Source organism: Ursus arctos, unplaced genomic scaffold (genome assembly GCF_023065955.2).
Source record: "Ursus arctos isolate Adak ecotype North America unplaced genomic scaffold, UrsArc2.0 scaffold_19, whole genome shotgun sequence".
NCBI classification, from domain to species: Eukaryota; Metazoa; Chordata; class Mammalia; order Carnivora; family Ursidae; genus Ursus; species Ursus arctos.
The window spans coordinates 26553858-26572897 of NW_026622863.1; the positions used below are offsets into that span (position 1 = coordinate 26553858).

The 19040-nt window shown below is 44.5% G+C and overlaps 1 protein-coding gene across 1 annotated transcript in view; it reads left to right on the forward strand.

Moving 5' to 3' along the window:
• PKD1L3 (polycystin 1 like 3, transient receptor potential channel interacting) overlaps positions 1–19040 on the forward strand; it is a 69034-nt gene that overhangs the window by 28559 nt on the left and 21435 nt on the right. The window contains exons 14-24 of the mRNA XM_057314214.1: positions 1075–1176; positions 1414–1592; positions 3760–3906; positions 5422–5618; positions 5951–6150; positions 6612–6792; positions 7390–7582; positions 7683–7917; positions 11695–11794; positions 14253–14390; positions 15089–15274. Coding sequence (XP_057170197.1) covers positions 1075–1176; positions 1414–1592; positions 3760–3906; positions 5422–5618; positions 5951–6150; positions 6612–6792; positions 7390–7582; positions 7683–7917; positions 11695–11794; positions 14253–14390; positions 15089–15274 — 1858 coding nt within the window. The remainder of the gene's footprint in view (positions 1–1074; positions 1177–1413; positions 1593–3759; positions 3907–5421; positions 5619–5950; positions 6151–6611; positions 6793–7389; positions 7583–7682; positions 7918–11694; positions 11795–14252; positions 14391–15088; positions 15275–19040) is intronic.

Consider the following 19040-nt stretch of genomic DNA (forward strand, 5'->3'; position numbering starts at 1 on the left):
TTGACTAGAAGAGGCTGGTAGCGTGGTACTAGGTGGCGTAGAAATCCAAGGGGACTTTTCTTAAGTTTCTCTTCATGTCGCCTATCTCAGGGCTTTGCAACTTAATGCTTTGTCTCCTTTTTTTTTTTTTTTTTTTTTTTTTTTTTAGTGGAGGTTGAAGGCTCATGTGATTCGTTTGGGTTAGGAATCAGCCGGAACATCTAGAGAACTTAACCAAAATCAAATGCAAGTTTATCTCACTTTATACATTGGACATGAAAGGTGGAAGTGAAATGATAATTGCATGTAACTGCGATATATAAGAAACCTGTAAGGAATCTCTATTTGGAACAACAACAACAAAATCCCTTGATGACAGCCTCTTCTTTTTTTTTTTATAAAAGGATTCATTTACTTATTTTAGAGAGAGTACACGTGCACGTTGGGGAGGGACAGAGGGAGAGGGAGAGAGAAACTTAAGCAGACTCTGCACTGGGTACAGTCCTGAGATCACGACTCTGAGATCACCCCCTGAGCTGAAACCAAGTGTCAGACGCTTAACTGACTGTGCCACGTAGGCTCCCTGATGACAGCCTCTTCTTAACTTCTATTGTGTAACATTCCTTATTTGTATGTTTTCTTACACTTGGAAATTCTACAATACACACCATCCATTTCTTTGTTGCTGTGGGTATACAGTTGCCAGTTTTAGTAAATAAAAATATAGGACACCCAGTTAAATTTGAATTTCATATAAATAGTGAATGCACTTTTAGTGTAAGTGTGCTCCCCGATGACTCATCGTTTATCTGAGATGCACACTTAACTGGGTATCCTCCATGTTGCCTGATAACCCTCCCTCAGTGGGAGGGAGGTGGGAAGATTTAGAAGCCCAAGACCTGATCAGCGGATTCTGTGACTATTTCATTTTAGAGCCATAAAGCCGGGCCCTCCAGTCCTCCCCCCGTTCCATCACTTAGGCCTGCTTGTTGACCTGCCACCCGCAAGTCACCCTTGCTTTCCATCGAGTTGCCAGAGCTGGAGCTCCTCCTGCTTCTTAGGTGAAGATCCTTCTTGCTTCTGCTTTTCCCGCAGGTGAAGGTCACTGTCCTGGCCGATAATGACCCCAGCTCTCAGTTTCACTACCTTCTTCAGGTCTCCACCGGCTATCGAAGAAAGGCCGCCACAACAGCTAAGGTTAATGAAATAAATGCTCTTTGCTCCTTGCTTCCTGTCCTCTAGCGCGCGAGGTGCACTCTCGCCTCGTTAGGGCCGCGGGTCCCGGTTCTCTATGTCTGCAGAGCCCGCTGTGCTTGTCCAGCCCCCCAGAGACTTCATCTCAGTACAGTTCTGTCTCCCTTTTTCCCCTTAGGGATAAATTTAAGTGATCATGTTCAAATGTCCTGCATTTTATCTTTCCTTGTCGTGTTTTAGGTGGTTATCACCCTGTATGGATCAGAGGGACGGAGTGAGCCCCATCACCTTTGTGACCCTCAGAAGGCAGTCTTTGAGCGAGGGGGACTGGACGTCTTCCTCCTCAGCACTCAGTCCTCCCTCGGGGAGCTGCACGGCCTGTGGCTCTGGCACGACAATTCGGGGGCCAGCCCTTCTTGGTAAGTACTTATGTCGGGCGGCCTTGTCCTTCTCTGCGGGGCTGCAGCGATCTGGGGCGAGACCAGCATGCCGCCAGCAACACAGAACAGTCACTCTCTGGGCCAAATCGTAACAAATGACCAGTAGATTTAAGTTCCAAAGCATCTACAAAGGAGAAACCCTGGAGAGAAATAGGGAAAATTTACAATATGATTTTGTGTCGATGGTAAAGTGATAGATGATTTTTTTTCTTTTATTTTCATTTAATGTTGTCATGACTGTGAAGAACAAATAACAATTTACTGCTTGAAGTGTTGTAAATGAGAAGTATCTCTAAACATGAAAAATATCTTTATTTTTTTAAAGATTTATTTGGGAGGAAGAGTGAGCAAGTGAGAGAGCACGAGCAGGGGTAGGGATGGAGGGAGAGGGGGAAGCAGACACCCCAGTGAGCAGGGAGCCCAATGCAGGCCTCGATCCCAGGACCCTGACATCATGACCCAAGCTGAAGGCAGACACTCAACTGACTGAGCCACCCAGGCACCCCAAAAAATATCTTAAGAGAGTAAGTTTAACAAATGTCTCTTCACTAAATATACTTTGGGTCAAAATTAAGAGCTTCAGAAGAGGGGAAAGGAGGGCAGAATCATGATGTGGGATGGGCCCCAGGGGCTTGCGAGGGAAAGGGTCCATGATGAGCCCGTGAACCTGACGTATGTGAGGTCCGCGTGATTCTGTTCTTCCTGCAGCCGCACTCAGAACGGGGGGAGGTGTGTGCAGAGAGTAATGATGACGTTAACTGAGGAGCAAGACGATTGGTTGGGGTTAGGAAAAAGGAAGGGAATGGAGTCGAAGGTCTAAGGTCCAGGGGCTCCGACAAATCACTTGCTGAATGTTGTCCGCCTGCACAGAGCATGCAGCCTGCCCGAAACCTTTAGCAACATGAGTCTGTCCCTGCTGCGCGAGACCACTAGGCCAGTCGAGTCCAGGCGTTCGCTTGCTGCTTCCCATCAGTTCAGGCATCTCCAAAGCACTTGTACACTGTCATTCCACTTTGATTTGTAAAGGCGAGTAACGTACAATGGGCATGTGAAGAGATGTGTAACGTCGGTAGTCATCAAGAAATGAAATTAAAACCACAGCGAGGGCACTGAACATCTAGTCTAGAATGACCGTAATAAAGTCTGACGGAATCGAGTTTGGGCAAAGTTGGGGGCCTCTGGAACTCACGCACCACGGGTGGGAGTGCACAGCAGTGCAGCCACGTGAACGGATGGTTTGGCAGGGCTTGTGAAGTTAGAGAGACAATTACCATATGACCCAGAGATTCCGCTCCTAAGTACTCACCCAAGATATGTGAAAAAGCATGTCCGTTCCAAGACTTATGCACATCCGTTCATAGCAGCTGTGTCAATAGTTACCTGAAACTAGAAATAGCACGAGTGTCCATCAGGTGAGTGAAGAAACATGTTAGCGTGTTCATTCAAAGAAATGCTACCCACCAACAAAAAGAACAGTCCGATCCATACAGTGACATGGATGAATCTCCAAGACATTATACCAAACAAAAGAAGCCAGACACAAAAGAAGACACGCCATATGAATCCACATATATGAAATTCTAAAAACGGCAAACTAGTCTAAGAGATAGCACATCAGTGGTCATGTGGAGCCAGGGGTAAGCCTGAGGGGGGGCTGACTGGAAGGGGGCCCAGGAAAATTTGGGGGGAGATAATTTGATGGTGGTGGTATGTACACTGTTTACATTTCTCAAAATGTATTGAACTGTACAGTTAACAGACCCCAACAGGATGAGAAGTCATTAATATGAACGTTGAAAATCACTCCCCACCCCCCAGGTACGCCCCCTCAGGCCCTCGTGACAGAAGACGGAGGCAGGTGGGCTACCTGAAGAGGCGGCAGGGCACCGGCACGTGTGAACAAGGAAAGTTAAGGGAAACATCACACACCGGAGTGTTGCTAAGTGATAGAAGTCTGCATTCTGGTTTTGATACGTGAATTCCCTCAGAGGTCGGAAAGGGGCAAATTGGATCAGCTCTTGTTTCTTTCTTTAGTTTTTGCCTCACAGTGAAAAGAACCCATTTACTGACAGCGCAAGATTACTTCTTGTTACAGCAACGGGTTCGTGCCCACCCCCCTAACATACTTATCTTTATTTTACCGTAGGTACGTAAACCAGGTCATCGTCAGTGACATGGCAGGTAAAAGGAAATGGTACTTCCTCTGCAACTGTTGGCTGGCCGTGGACCTCGGAGAGCACGAGCGTGACCGGGTTTTCATGCCAGTCTCAGAGAAAGAACTCTTTTCCTTTAGGTATTGGTGGGAAATGTATTCTGTAGGTCTCTGCGGCTCTGTTTTTCTTCATTCTTCTTTCTGCTGCTCAGATGGGATAATTCCAATTGATCTATCTTGAGGTTTGCTGATTCTTTCTTCTGCCTGCTCAGATCTGCTCTGGAGCCTGTGTTTTTCAACTCGAGACTTTTTGTGTGGTTCTTTTAAAAAATAATTTCTGTGTGTTTATTGATGTTTTCTATTTGGTAAGACACTATTCTCACTTTCCTTTAGTTCTTTAGACATGGTTTTCTTTGGTCTTTTGAATACACTTAAAATAGCTGACTTAAAGTCTCTTTCTAGTATATCCAGTGTCTTGGCTTCCTCAGGGACAGTGTATTTATTGCTCTGTGTGTGTGCACATGTGTGCGTGCACGCATGCGTGAGTGAGAGATACTTTGTTGTTCCTTTGGTGTCCTGTGATCTTTTGTTGAAAACTGAATATTTTGTTTTTTTATTATTAATTTTTAAAAGATTTTGTTTATTTGTCCGAGAGAGCACAAGCAGAAGTGGCAGGCAGAGGGAGAGGGAGAAACTGAGCAAGGAGCCGGAGACAGGACTCGATCCCAGGACCCTGGGATCATGACCCGAGCCAAATGCAGACACTTAACTGACTGAGCCACCCAGGCATCCCGAAAACTGAACATTTTCAATAATAGAACATGGTGATGCTGGAAATCAGATTTCCTTTCCCTGCCCCAGGATTTGCTGTTCTTAGTGGTTGTCATTGTTGTCTGGTTAGTGACTTTTCTGAATGAATTCTGTATTCTTCGTCATGGCATGCCACTGAAGTTTCTGCTCAGTTTCGTGGTCAGTTAGTGTTTGGACAGAGATTTTGTAAATGCCCGGAACCAATAAATCTCTGTCTTCGCTGCAGGGTTTTGTGTGCCTGTTGAGGGGTGCCTTCGACACTCTCCCTTCCCCCACCCTATGAAACACTTCTAGCTCCAGTTACCCTACAAGAGGCAAACTCCTGCCTGTGTACTGCCTTCTTCCGGACTTGGAGCCCAGAAATCCTGTGACTTCCCTGCTCATCATTTTTTTTAATTCTGTTTCTCCTCCTCGGAGATACTTATCCTATTTTTTAAGCCCAGTCAATATTTTTTATTCTTTCTTGTGTCTTATTGATCGTTCCTCCACATTTGGAGTAGATAGAGCAGGTGGTCAAAGTATGAATTTACCAAACTATCTTGAGTGCAAGCCTGATGCTTTTGTAGAGCAAAAGATTTATCAAACTCTTAGCTAAAAAAAAAAAAAAAATTTTTTTTTTTTTAATTTTAAGCTCTCATACAATATAAATTAACCTTATCCTCAAAAACCTTGCATCCTAAAATCACAATAGAATCACGTTGCCATGTCACTTGAAAGCATCTTTGTAGAGTGTTGGATAGTGGCTGAGTTGCTGCTATGAGCTTGTTGCCGGGCAAACCACATCTTCGTCCAGGACGCTGTCAGGATGAAAACTCAAGTCTGTCCTGTTCTAATGTATCTTCTTAGACACCTGTTCTCCACCCTCGTTGTGGAAAAGCTCACCCAGGATTATCTGTGGCTGTCAGTCTTAACTCGACATCCCTGGAACCAGTTCACGAGAGTCCAGAGGCTCACTTGCTGCATGACGTTGCTTCTGTGCAACATGGTCGTCAACGTTATGTTCTGGAAGAGAAGCAGCACCACTGCCGAGAGAGACGAGCAAGGTATGGGTGAGCCCGATGTGTGGTGTCGGTGGTGTGTAATCCTTTTACTATACTGCACCCTCCTTCCTTTCAGGGTCAGAAACAGAGTCCTGATGCGCCTTTGTTTTTCCTTTGCTGCCCTAACCTTTGAATAGTCTAACAGATTTCCGCACCGTTCCCATTCATGAATGAGTGAAGCAGCCTGGGGAACACACGGGGATCTTCACTGCCATGATGATGGCCTCCTTGGATAATCATGGTTAAATTGCCAAATAAATACCTAAACCTGGGAGAGGAATGACTGAGATGACTTCATCTTGAGAACGAAGTTTGATGTAATGCTTTTCTTCCAGTGGGTCCATTTCCTGTGACCTGGTCTCAGCTGATCGTCAGCATCCAAACTGCTGTCCTCCTCTTCCCAGTCAATCTTGTAATTGGGAGCCTCTTCCCGCTGATCCAGCCACAGGAACCCCTGCCTGTCTTTCCTCCCAGCCAAGCCTCCTGCCCCTCAGATGCAACTTTTGAGCCTCTGTCTCTCACGAAGGTGGCTGAGGTAAGCTTGGTGTCTAATTTGTAGTTAGAAGGGGGGCCCTGCTTCTATGTGTAGTGAGAAAGGCCAGTGGAGAGGATGTTCTAGAAGGCTTGAGGGTCTTATTAACCTTGATAGCTTTTCCCTAATTCCTGTCCCCTGGGCCACGATGCCTCACGCCCCTCGTCTCTCCTCTCGATGTCTTCTGAGGACTGGTTGTGATGCAGAAGATACTGCTCTCGAGTTTTCATTGGTGATGTTTGATCCAACTGTCCCTTCTTTCATTCTGTATTCCCTCGTAAAACTAGTTTTGAAGTTACTGTGAGGTGACTTCTTTCTGAAAAAGGAGAAAGAAATTGAAAAATGGAGGTTCTTTCCACTGAGCATTTGCCTCTCCAAGTAAAGAGATGACCTTCCCATCTCTAACTGCTCACAGTCCTGGGTGAATGTCAGACTGACTTTTCTCGTCTTGGGTCCTCATTCAGGAATTAAAGGAGACTGTGGGATTCCTGCTCAGGAGAAACACATACCTACTGTCAGAGTGGGAACAATCTTTATGGACGTCTCACAACATTAGCAAGATGGCACAGCTCTTAGCCAGCCTCATCTGTTCTCACTTGAAGGGTCACGGCTCTCATCAGCAGGCAGGACCCCATCAGGCAAATGGTAAACCTCCGCAGGTTTTAGTCACTGATCTGTTATCTGCCTCCCACTCCCTTGCCTGCCTCTTAGTCCCTCCCACCTCTCGGCATAACCAACAGGATGATACAACCTTCTGCTTTTCATTTTCTTTAAGCTTCCAGTATAGAGCTGATAGCTTTCGAGACAATATATCTGGTGATACGGAATAAAGGATTAAGGAAGAACCCACAAAATGCCCTCTGGTTCAGACCCCCTCATACTCCATCTGCTTTGCTGGGGGCTCTTGAGACTTGTCATTCTTTCTCTTCTATGGAATAGTGAGATTAGCTGATTTATGGAATCTCGAATATAGTTTGCCCCCCTGGGCACTTATGCAGTTCTGGTGAAAAAAGCCCAACTAGGTTTAAATTTTTATTTGCTTCTAGATCAAAAGTTGTTTTTAATTAGTCTGGATCAAAGTGTAGAATTTTAGAAATTGTTAGCAATTCCCCAGCGTGCTCAGAGTAGATGGTAATAATTGTTGGGTCCAGTCTCCACGGACTGGGAAGCGTCAGCTCCTCATCAGTGAATGAGTTGCTGCCCTCGCCAGGAAGGGTGACGTGGGAGCCCCTGTATCTGCAGCGGTTCCTGAAAGCCACCACCATCTCTGCTGCTACCTGCTCGGAGTTCTGCAGCGGCTGCAGTCACACCTACGCGCCCTGGGTCCCACCCCGGCCGACCAGCCTCGTGACGTCCTCGATGCCACCAACCGACTGCAAAACCTCCAGGAGCTCTTGGAAACACACATTTTTTCCACAGATCAGGGGCCCTCCAGGTACTGCCCAGCCCCAGCCTTCCCCGATCACCCGGAATCTTCCAGAGCCTGTCTCTCAGCTGTTGGCTTTCAGATGATTCCTTCAACCTCTGTTCTTAAGGGAGGCCACCAGTTTCCCCATCCTGAGCCCAGAAGAAGGGAAGAAGCCCGTCGCTAATGGCCTGCCCAGAGGGTTGATTTGCATCAGCTGGCTCCTCCTGGGTGTCACTGGCCTGGCTGCAGCCTTTTTCACTGCACTGTATAGCCTGGACCTGACCAAAGACCAAGCTACCAGCTGGGTTACATCGGTGATATTATCAGTGCTTCACAACCTCTTCATCAGCCAGCCGGTCAAGGTGGGTGAAAAACGGGTTGTACCGGCATGGGGGGGGACCCACTCGCGTTGCAGGTAGCTCGCTTGGGAAAATGAGATCCTTGGGCATCAGTTCAAAGTGCCTAACGGTTCTGACAATGTGACCGAAAAAAAGAAAACAACAGAAATAGGCAGAATGACATTTCAGGTATGTGTGAAGTCACAGAAAAAACTAATGAGAACTAATAGGCTAGTAGAAGGAGAGCAGAAAAGGATTGCCAAGAAGGGACAAGTAAAAAAAATCAATCCACAGCAAACTACTTTGGAAAAAAAAAAGCACCAGGAGACTTAATTTTTAAAAACTTTTTTTTAAAAAGATTTTCTTTATGAAAGAGAGCGCACAAGCAAGGGGAGCAGCAGGCAGAGGGAGAAGCAGGCTCCCCGCTGAGCAGGGAGCCCGATGTGGGACTTGATCCCAGAACCCCGGGATCATGACCTGAGCCCAAGGCAGGTGCTTAACCGACTGAGGCACCCAGGCGTCCCAATTTTTATAAATGTCTAAGAAAAATGCCAAGCCCACAGAAATGTGTGGAAAATGGTCTGATGAATTCTACTCTTCTGTTCGCCAGCTTCAACAATCGCTTCATTACCAAAACAAGCCAGTCTTGTTCCATGTATTTTGAAAGACTCTCATGTCATATCATTTTATCAGTTTTTAGTGTATATGTTTCTAAAAGATAAGCATTCCTCTTTTAAAAACATAAAAATCATTATCACACTACTGTCTTCATATTTACACAATATGAATGTACCTTATACTAAGAAAGGGTTAGGATGGTAAGGTTTTTGTTATGTGTATTTTATCACCTTTTCTTAGAGTCCTTGTTCCAGTTTTCCTAGCTGTCTCCTAAATGTTTATTTTATGGTTACTGTGTTCAAATCAAGGTTCAAATAAGGTCCATGTGTTGCAGTTAGTTAGTGTGTCTCTTGAGCACTTTCTATGCTAAATCTGCAGGCGCCGCCTCCCTTCCATCACTCTCCATTCTTGGTATTTATCGCAGGGCATTTGTTGAAGAAACCGCATTTTGTCCGGTAGAGTTTTCAACATTCTGGGTTTTGGTGACGGGATTGCTTCTGCTTTAAGAACCTTTGAGGATGGGCCTGAGCTCCCACGTGCAAAACCTGGGGAGCTCTTAAAACTAGACATTCAGGCCTCATCCAGACCAATTAAATAGTAATCTCTGGAGGTGGGTTCCAGGGCCCCACACGTTTAACATCTCCCAGGTGATCTGGTGCAAGTCCCATCTGAGACCCCGCCCATCCCGGGGAGAACAAGGTGTAGGTGGATCTTAATGAAAAACTGCTGGGGGGCGGGCGCCCGGCTGCCTCAGTCAGTGGAGCATGCGACTCTTGATCTCACGGTTAAGTTCGACTCCACATCGAACTTAAATTTTTTTACTTAAATTTTTTTAAATCTTAAAAAAAAAAAAAAAAAACTGGAGGAGACAGACCAAAAAAATAACAAGCTCTCTTCAGGAGATCCAGTTGTATCAAACACACAAAGGGTTTCAGGAAATGAAAAGTAATTTACCAAATTTTAAAATTCACTAGTTGGGTTGAAGGAGAGGTCACTAATGGGACTCAAATTAATGACCAGGAAAATCAAATAAACTAAAGTAATACAAAACATGAAATACGTATATAAAAGTACTGAGAAAGAAGAGACTTGGATACTAGATCCGGGGCACTTGGCGTGCAGGTCATAGGAGTGGTGATAATTAATCCACTGTTGCAAAGAAATAGCGAATTTATATTGAGAGGCCTCAACTAGTGGCAGGCACAGTCAATTTTAAAAAACATGCTGAAATGGAGGATAGTTCTGGAATGGGGCCTACGAGTCTGCGTTCTGGCAGCTTCCCAGGGGATGCCGACGGGGCTGGTCAATGGACCACACTTGGAGCAGTATCATGCTGAATCCAGCTTCTGTGCAAAAGTCAGTATCACGAAGAAAACTAAGACGGAGGAGTGCTCTAGATCCTTTGAATAAATAAGACTTTTTAAATATGGCTAGGTTATTATACGAGGAAATTATTGAGACTTTGCCTAAGTGTGGAGATAGAACGTCCTGGTTTTTAGGTGACACATGCTTGCTTGCGTGCAGGCAGTCCTCCTCTGCGCTGTTTCGGTGTGTGTGAATTTTAGTTACATGGTTTAAATAAGAGCGGTGTCCCAGCAACACAGTTCAAATATCATTTACCGTGGTCTTTTACCTGTGGGTGATTGCATGAAGTCCGAACTGCTGCTAGCTCTACAGTCCGCAGATCCCTCTCTCAGTAACAGCTGGGCAACATGATCAGCGAGCAGTTGTGTCACTTTCAGTGTGTGGACGATCGGGCACCTGTTACCCAGAAGAGGTGCAGAGAGCAAAGTGTATGGCCGTGTTGTCTCCTTGTCTCTCAGCTGTAAACCCCTGTGACATTTAAAAAAAAAATAAAAGTTATCAAAAGAGGCGGTTGGCCAACAAAGATGTAAATGCAACAGGGGGTCCTGGCTGGCTCGGTCAGTGGAGCCTGTGACTCTTGATCTCGAGGTCGTGAGTTCAAGCCCCATGTGGGGTGTAGAGATTACACAAATAAAACTTTAATAAGTAAATAAAAATAAAAGAGGCAAAAACATAATACATGATAATGCCAGGGATAAAGAGCACTCACTGCTGGTTGAGGAAAATGTGATACAGAGTAAAAGCCTTCAAATTCTGCATCCCCTTGAGTAAGCGTCACTTCTAAGGACCTATCCTAAGAAAATTCAGAGTACCTCATTTAAAAAATAAATAAAATTGACAGCAATGTAAATGCCCAAAAATAAGACACTGCTAAATTTATGAGACAGCCATATCCATAAAATGGAATGCCAAGAAACCTTTAAAAATGTTAAAATGTAGTGATGTTGGAAAGCTAGTCTGGGTATGTTAATACAAAAGTGATTAAAGGATATAGTCCAAATTTTAAGGTTTTCCTAAAATCTCTTTTTTCCCAAAATTTTATAATGTATATCACTTCAGTTTTAAAAAAAGTTGCAGGAGAGTGTTGGGGAAAAAATATAAAAAGAAGGGAAGAGATGGAAGCCAGTGTATTGGACTAGTTATTGGTATCGCTACAGTGTTGAATTTGGTTGGACCCACGGCCAAGTGGACTTGCTACTTTTTCCCTCAATCTAGTCCAGGGACTGTCCACCAGAGGGCGACCTTAGGTCTCCAGAGCAGACACACCCAGCATTGCCACCTCTGAAAAGGGTTGTGCGGCAGGGGCTGGAGACAGCACACTTGTCCTCTATTCTCCTGAAGAGTGGAGCACTTTCTTCCCCTCCGTTGAAATTAAAGGACTGGGAGAAACTTGTTGCATATGTAACTGATACTTAAGGTCTTACTCAGTTCTAAGATCCCATGACTTCTTGAGCAAAAACAGAGACGTAATCCTTGAAAATTTTAAAAGTGTAGCTTCTCCAGTCCAGCTTGTCAGCCGTCTTCCAAGGACAGGTGTTCTTAAGTAACTTCACAGATCATCACAAATCATTCAGTTTAAGCTTTCCTAGCCAAGCAGCTTGAGGACTACAGGCAAAAATATAAATATTAACGTTATATTAACCAGGTCCCTATGATCATGCAAAAATAATCATGAAACTCTCTAACTCTCAGTTTTCCATGATAGTAGAGGGCCAAATAATGGAAATGTATTAATCATACCTTCACGGTTACGTGATGGCATCGCCTTGGGTGCCGTGGTATCCGCCGCTTCGTTTCTCCTGTGGTCTTCCTGTCTAGGCGGTCTTCCTCGCGCTGTCCGTCTCCCTCGTGCTGACCCGGATGCCGTGGCTTACCAAAGAGAAGGAGCAACAAACAAGGAGGATCTTGGCACTCTGGGGTAATTCAAGTAGTTCTAACTACCGACACCTGATTTTGCAAGGAGCAAATGTCATCAGAACAGTGGCCCTCTAGCCGCGTCACCGCCTCAGATTTACCTACGCAGGGATCTTGTCTCGTTAGCTGGCTGCTCCTTCGCCGCCGCCCAAGGCGAACCGGTGCGTCACCAGCACTCGTGCGTTCTCCCCAAGACCCTCTCATGCTCTCTCCGTCCCCTGCCTCTCGTCTGTGTCCTACGTCTCCTCCCAGGGCTTTCTCGCTCCGAGCCCCAGAGGCCATTTCCGGCCGCTCACTGTCGCAGCTGGATACCTGCACATGTGTCAGGTCAGACATGCCCCAGTCAGGGTGGCCTGCCCCGCAAACCAGCTTCTTTATGATATTTTCTCATTTTTTAAAAAAGATTTATTTACTTATTTATTTGACACAGAGAGAGAAAGAGAGAAGGAGGGGCAGATGGAGAGGGAGAGATAATCCAAAGCAGACTCTGCACCAAGCGCAGAGCCCGACCTGGGGCTGATCTCACAACCCAGAGATCATGACCTGAGCCCAAACCAAGAGTCAGGCGCTTAACTGACTGCACCACCCAGGCACCCCTGTATTTCTCATTTCAGTTAAGAACATCCCCACCCTCTAAAAATGTCAGAGTAATCCTAAATTCTTAGTCCTCACATTCAGTCTCCAAGCCTGAGGGAAACTACCCTCTAAATAACTGACTGGAGCCTCGCCTATCACGCAGACGAACCTCACGGACACCATGGTGAGCAGAGAAGTTAATACTGTAGTCGTGGAAAATAGCGCATATACATACGTATATAGACATAAATATATACGTATATGTATATATGTATAAATATACACATGAGTGTGTGTATATATATTTTTTTTAATAAAGAAATGCATGGGAGTGATAAACTCAAATTCAGGATTAGATTAGCTCTCTGAAGAAAAGAAAGGGATACCATCACAGATAAACACTAACGACTCTGTAAGTGGCAAGCACTCTATTTATTTCAGAGAGAGAGAGCGTGAGCAGTAGGGGGAGGGAGGGAGAGAATCTTAGGCAGGCTCCACGCCCAGTGGTGAGCCCGATGCAGGGCTCGATCTCACAACCCCGAAAATACGACCTGAGCTGAAATCAAGAGTTGGATGCTTAACTGACTGAGCCACCCAGGCACCCCTAATTTTTTTATTTTTATTTATTTTAAATAATCTCTACACCCAACATGGGATTCAACTCATGACCCTAACATCAAGAGTCACACACTCTTCTGACGAGCCAGCCGGGCACCCCATGCAATCACTTCTTAAGCTGAGTGGTAGACACATTACTAAGGGGTAGGCACCCCATTCCTTACAAGATCTTTAAAAATGAATCTAATTTCAAACTGTTTTCTTAGCTCTCCTTTCATTTATCTGTGCTCTTGAGTTGCTGTTCCCTCTGCCTAAAAGGCCTTTTTTTTTTTTTTTTAAAGCAATGACTTTTTTTTTTTTTCTTGTCCATCTGGAGAATTGTATCTGACTCCTCCTTCAAAAGAAATGTCAAGCTTCCCTCTATGACACCTTCTCTGACTTCCTCGGGAGATTTGGTCTTTTTGGTGATTCCCCAAGCACTGGGCACATACTTGCTGGTGAGTTTTATGTTCTGTTCCAATCCCTTCTCTCTCTCCATCTTGGTTTGCATGCCTCTAGCTACCTCTCACAGTGTGGTCTGCAGACGAGCAGGCTCGACATCACCTGGAATTTTCAGAAATGCACCATCTCCGGCCTCACCCCAGAATCTGCATTGGAACACAGTCTCAGGTGATTCCCGTGCACGTTGACGTTTGAGAAGCACCGCTGTAGAACAGTTCTCCCAACGTGTGGGTCACTGACTAGTCCCAGATAAATGCAGAAATTGAGAGCAAAGTTAGAAAGTTTTATAGCATTTGGACCAATTTTAGACATATTGTATCTAATTTTCAAAATGGGATTTGGATTTTACATGCTCCTGTTTTACGTCATTCTTCTAGCAATCAATTTTTGTTGTATTTTATAGCAGTATCAGTCCCCAAGGTGCCTGGGGGGTGTGTCATTTGAGTGTCCCACTCTTGGTTTTGGCTCAGGTCATGCGTCATCTCGGGATCTTGGGATCCAGCCCCCTTCAGTGGGCTCCACGCTTAGGGCAGAGCCTGGTTAAGATTCTGTCTCTCCCTCTGCCTCTCCTCCTGCCCCACCCCCACCCACGCACACACGCTCTCTTTCTCTCTCAAATCTTAAAAAAAAAAAAAGTATCAGTCCTCCGTGAATTGGAATTTTTAAGTCCTTCACAATAGTTGGAGAAGTGCCACATAGATGGGTTTATTCTTTTTTTTCTTCAGCATTTAATAGGAGGTACTCACAGTAGAGTTTCAGCAACTGTTGATGAATAACTCCTTAATGAAATATAACTATTTCTTGGCCTACATTTGAATTTTTGACAGCAAAATGTCCACCATTAACTGGTTCAAGAGATAAGAACAACCCGGTCTATATAGCTCCAGCTATCAACAGTCCGGTGGCACGCCCGAAAAGAACCTTGAAAGAGAAGAAACTCTTCAGGCTGACAGGAGATATTTTGGGTATGGAGAGCAAACAGTAATGTGTCAGTCCTACAGCCCAGGTCCCAGCAAAGGGGGAGGGAGAAGAAAATGAAAATATAGAACAGTGAAAAACTATCTTAAAATACTGACCTTGGAAAAAAAATGGACTCCAAGGCTGTGTGGTAAATGGGAAGACACGTGAACTCAGGAGTCGTGAGATGTCAGTGTGTGCTTGAATCAGTCCTTTCCTCTGGCACAGAGCGTAATAACACAGCATACTCTGGACACTTCCCAGGCTGGAGGAAGAGTGAATATGCTTTCAAAAGTGGCAGTCCTCTCAGTGCAGGGGAACCAGTCAGCAGTGTGTGGATTATTGGATTTCCTGGACCAAAGAGGCCGGTTCTGTGTATATCTGCCTTTCCTTTCTTGTGAACACAGTCTGTAGAGAGAGAGAAAGGTTGGGGGCGGGAGTGCATTTAGTTATAAGAACTAAAATACAGCAATTTTCATGTGGGATTTTGTGTACCTTATTTCAAGTAAAATTTCTGATTAGTGGCAGAATAATTCTGGGAAGGAATATATCAATATTTGCAGGTACCACTATGTGCTAAATATGTTGGCTCGTCTGTTTACAGCTCTTACGTGGAATTGCCAAAGCTTAGGAACCATGAAAGAGAAGGTGTAGAGAATTTCTAAGTTAACAACTCAACTGATTTTTTTTTCCTCCTCTATCCTAGTACAAATCCTCTTCCTTACCTTGTTGATGACTACAGTCTACTCAGCACAGAACTCGAATAGGTTTTACCTCCATCAAGCTATCCAGAAAAGTTTTTCCCACCGCTTCTCAGAGATCAGACTCCTTAAGCATTTCTACCTGTGGGCCAATCGCACCCTCCTTCCTAACCTTTATGGGGATTACAGAGGTACGGACACAGCCTTGGGCCCCAGCCTCTTGGACGCTTCTTGGTCAATATTTTCTACCAGTTTCCAACACTTTGTTGTAACTTTTGATCTTAAATAAGCTGTATTCTGGAAATTGTTGCATTTATTTATCTCAGGATTGGTGGCTTCCTTTTAGCATTTAGAATATCTCCTAAGTTCCTGGGGAAAGAAACCTAAAGGCATGCTCATCTCAGTAAAGGTGTTTTTGGTGCATTTAGGAGAGTTTTTACAGGTGGCAACTCCTATGCCTTGCATGTTGATTCTTTTTTTTTTTTTTAAGATATTTATTTATTTATTTGAAGAGTGTGTGTACCAGTGGTGGGGAGGAGCAGAGGGAGAAAGAGTAAATCTCCAGCCGACTCCACGCTGAGCACGGAGCCCAATGCAGGGCTCAGATGAGGGGCTCGATCTCACGACCCTGAGATCATGATGTGAGCTGAAATCAAAAGTCGGACTGAGCCACCCAGGTGCCCTGCGTGTTGATTCTTTCCAGTTCAGTTATGGATGGTGAGAGTTCTAGGTTCGGGGCACATTCTGTTTGCAGTCTGTAACTCTGTGCTGAATAAAGTACTGACCAAATAAAAAGTGACTCGAGCCCTGGGCGGCGAAGGCTAGTGCCATCATGATAGGCATGGTCCTCCTTTCAGCCTCCTTGGTCCTGCAGGATAGTGTCCAAAAGCACAGACTCAGAAACCAGGTTCAGATCCTGGCGCTCTACCTGTTAGCAGTGCGTTCTTGGGTAAATTACAACCTTTTGTGGCTCAGTTTCCCCATCTGTATGATGAGGATAATCTTAGGACCTGCCCTATAAGATTGATGTGAAGATTAAAGACTCAGTAGATCCTAGAACAATGTCTGACCCATAGTATACACTAGATAAGTGTTCACTGTTGTTATTATTAACTGAGGCAGTTGGGGCTCTGGCTAATCGCCTAGAACCATGGAGTGTCCCTGAGTTACCCGGACATGCTAAGAGCAACAGAAATCTGTAGATAGAGATGAAGAAGTAGAATTAAGTAGACCTGAGGTGAAAAGCAGTAAAAATTGGCCCTAATGTGGCCCTCTTCAACTACTACCAAATCTTTACTTGCAATTTTTTAAAAAATTTTTTTCCAAGATTTTATTTATTTGAGAGAGAGAGCATGAGCAGGAGGAGGGGCAGAGGCAGAGGGAGAAGCGGACTCCCTGCTGAGCAAGGAGCCCGATGGAGAATTTGATCCCAGGACCCTGAGATTATGACCTGAGCCAAAGGCAGATGCTTCACCGACTGAGCCACCCAGGCACACCTATTTATTTTTTTTTAAGGTTTGCTAATTTATTTTAGAGAGCGAGCACGTGCAAACATATCTGCAAGATGAATACCTCGGATGTGCTCAAGTGTGTATATGTTCTTAATTTTAAAAGATATTGCCAGTCTTCTCGTTATTGTACCAATTAATGCTCCCATGAGCAATGTCTAGGAGTCTACCCGCATCCCCAACAGCCCAGTGAAAACTGGTGTTTTCGAACAATACCCAGAGCTCTGGAATAGATGAAAGGCTTTGCAAATGCCCTCATGAGAAAATGCAAGTCAGAACTGGAGGAAGGTACCATTTTCCACCTCTCATTTGTGCAAACCTTGCCTCTGCTCTTGCCCTTCTTCATTCCATCCTCCCCGTAGTATTGTTTTCCGACATAAATCTGTATTCTTCCCCTGTTGAAAGCCTCCACTAGATTCCTAGCATACTTAAAATCTCAAACCCTTTCCAGAGCTTACAGGGGACTGCCCAGCCCAGCCCCTCGCTACGTCCGGTACCTTTGCTCCTACCCCCAGACCTTCCTCCTCTCCCCTTCAGCCACGCAGGCTTCTGTGCCTTCCTGCACGCTGCCGAGCATGTTCTCCCCTCCGGGCCTTGGAACGTGCTGATGCCCTATAGACATCTGCATCAGGTGCTCCGAACTTGGTCGTGGTCTCTGTCACAAGCCACTCCTCAGAGACGCTTTCTCTAATCCTTCCTTATAGATGGATAGCACTGTTCCCTCCCCACCACCCTCTATCCCTCATCCGACCTAATTTTTGTTCATAGCGCTATCATGACCTGGATATTGTTTGGTTATTGCCCGTCTCTTTTTCCTCCTCAAATGTGTGCTGTCTGTGGACAAGGATGGACAACGAAGGACAAGGACAAGGATGCTCTTTCCTCCACTCTGCTCCTGGCACCTAAGGCAGGTGTGGTATGTGTGCACTCAGTGCCTGTCGACCGAGGGGCGCCTGGGTGGCTCAGTTGGTTAAGCGTCTGCCTTCGGCTCAGGTCCTGATCGCAGAGTATGGTGTGAAGTGATATCTCATTGTGCTTTTGATTTGCATTTCCCTGATGATTAGTGATTTTTGCATTGTTAGCCATTACATTATTCTTTAAAAAAATATGTATATTGAGGTCCTTTGCCCATTGTGAAATCAGTTATTTGGGTTTGGTTGTGTGGTATTCAGTTGTGTGAGTTTCGTATGTATTTTAGATATTGACCCCTTATTAGATGCATAATTTGCGAATATTTTCTCCCATTTCATAGTTCGCCTTTTTAATTAGATGTGCAGAATGTTTTTAGTTTGTTGTAGTTTCACTTGTTTAATTTTGCTTTTGATGTCCTGTCCCAAGAACTGCCAAGACCAGTGTCAAGGCGCTTTGCCTCTGTTTTCTTCTAGGAGTTTTACTGTTTCCGGTCTTAGAGTTAAGTTGGTAATCCATCTGGAGTTGATTGTTGTATGTGACATAAGGAAACGGTCCAGTTTCATTCTTTTGCGTACAGGCATCCAGCTTTTCCAGCACCATTTGTTGAAGAGACTGTCTTTCCCTGTTGTGAATACTTGGCACACTTCTCATAGATTAGTTGGCCGTATATGCATGAGTTAATTCTGGGCTCTCTATTTAGTTCCAGCATTCTGTGTGTCTGTTTTTATGCCAATTACCATACAGTTTTGATTACTGTGGCTTTCAAAGTATAGTTTGACATTAGGAAGTGTGATGCCTGCAGCACACAGTTTTCTTTCTCAAGATTACTTCAGCTATTTGGCGTATTGGGTGGCGTTCATACAAATTTTAGGATTGTTCTTCTATATCTGTGGAAAAAAATGCCATTGAATTTTGATGGGGATTGCACTGAATTTGTAGATCATTTTGGGTGATATGGACATTTTAACAATATTCTTTCAACCCATAAACACGGGCTATCTTTGTTCGTGTCTTCATGTCTTTCATCAGTGTCTTAGTTTTCATTGTACAGATCTTTCACTTTCTCAGTTAAATTTACTCCTAAGTATTTTGTTCTTTTTGATGCTCTTGTAAATGAGATTGTTTTCTTATTTTCTTTATCAGGTAGTTCATTGTCAGTGTTAACAAAATGCAACTGATTTTTGTGTACTGATTTTATATCCTGCAACTTTACTAAAGCTCATTTATTGGTTTTCATGGGTTTGCCTTTGTTTTTGTTTTGGTGGAGTCTATAGGGGTTTCTGTATATAAGATCATGTTAACTGTACTTGACAATTTAGTTCCTCCTTTCTGATTCGGATTCTTTTTATTTCTTTCCCTTACCTAATTTCTTTGGCTAGGACTTCCAATAGTATGTTGAACAGAAATAGCGAGAGTAGATACCTTATCTTATTCCTGATCTTAGAGGAAAAGATTTTAAAGTTCTCACGATTAGATGTGAGCTTGACATACATAGTCTTTATTATGTTAAGGAACATTCCTTCTATGCCTAATTTGT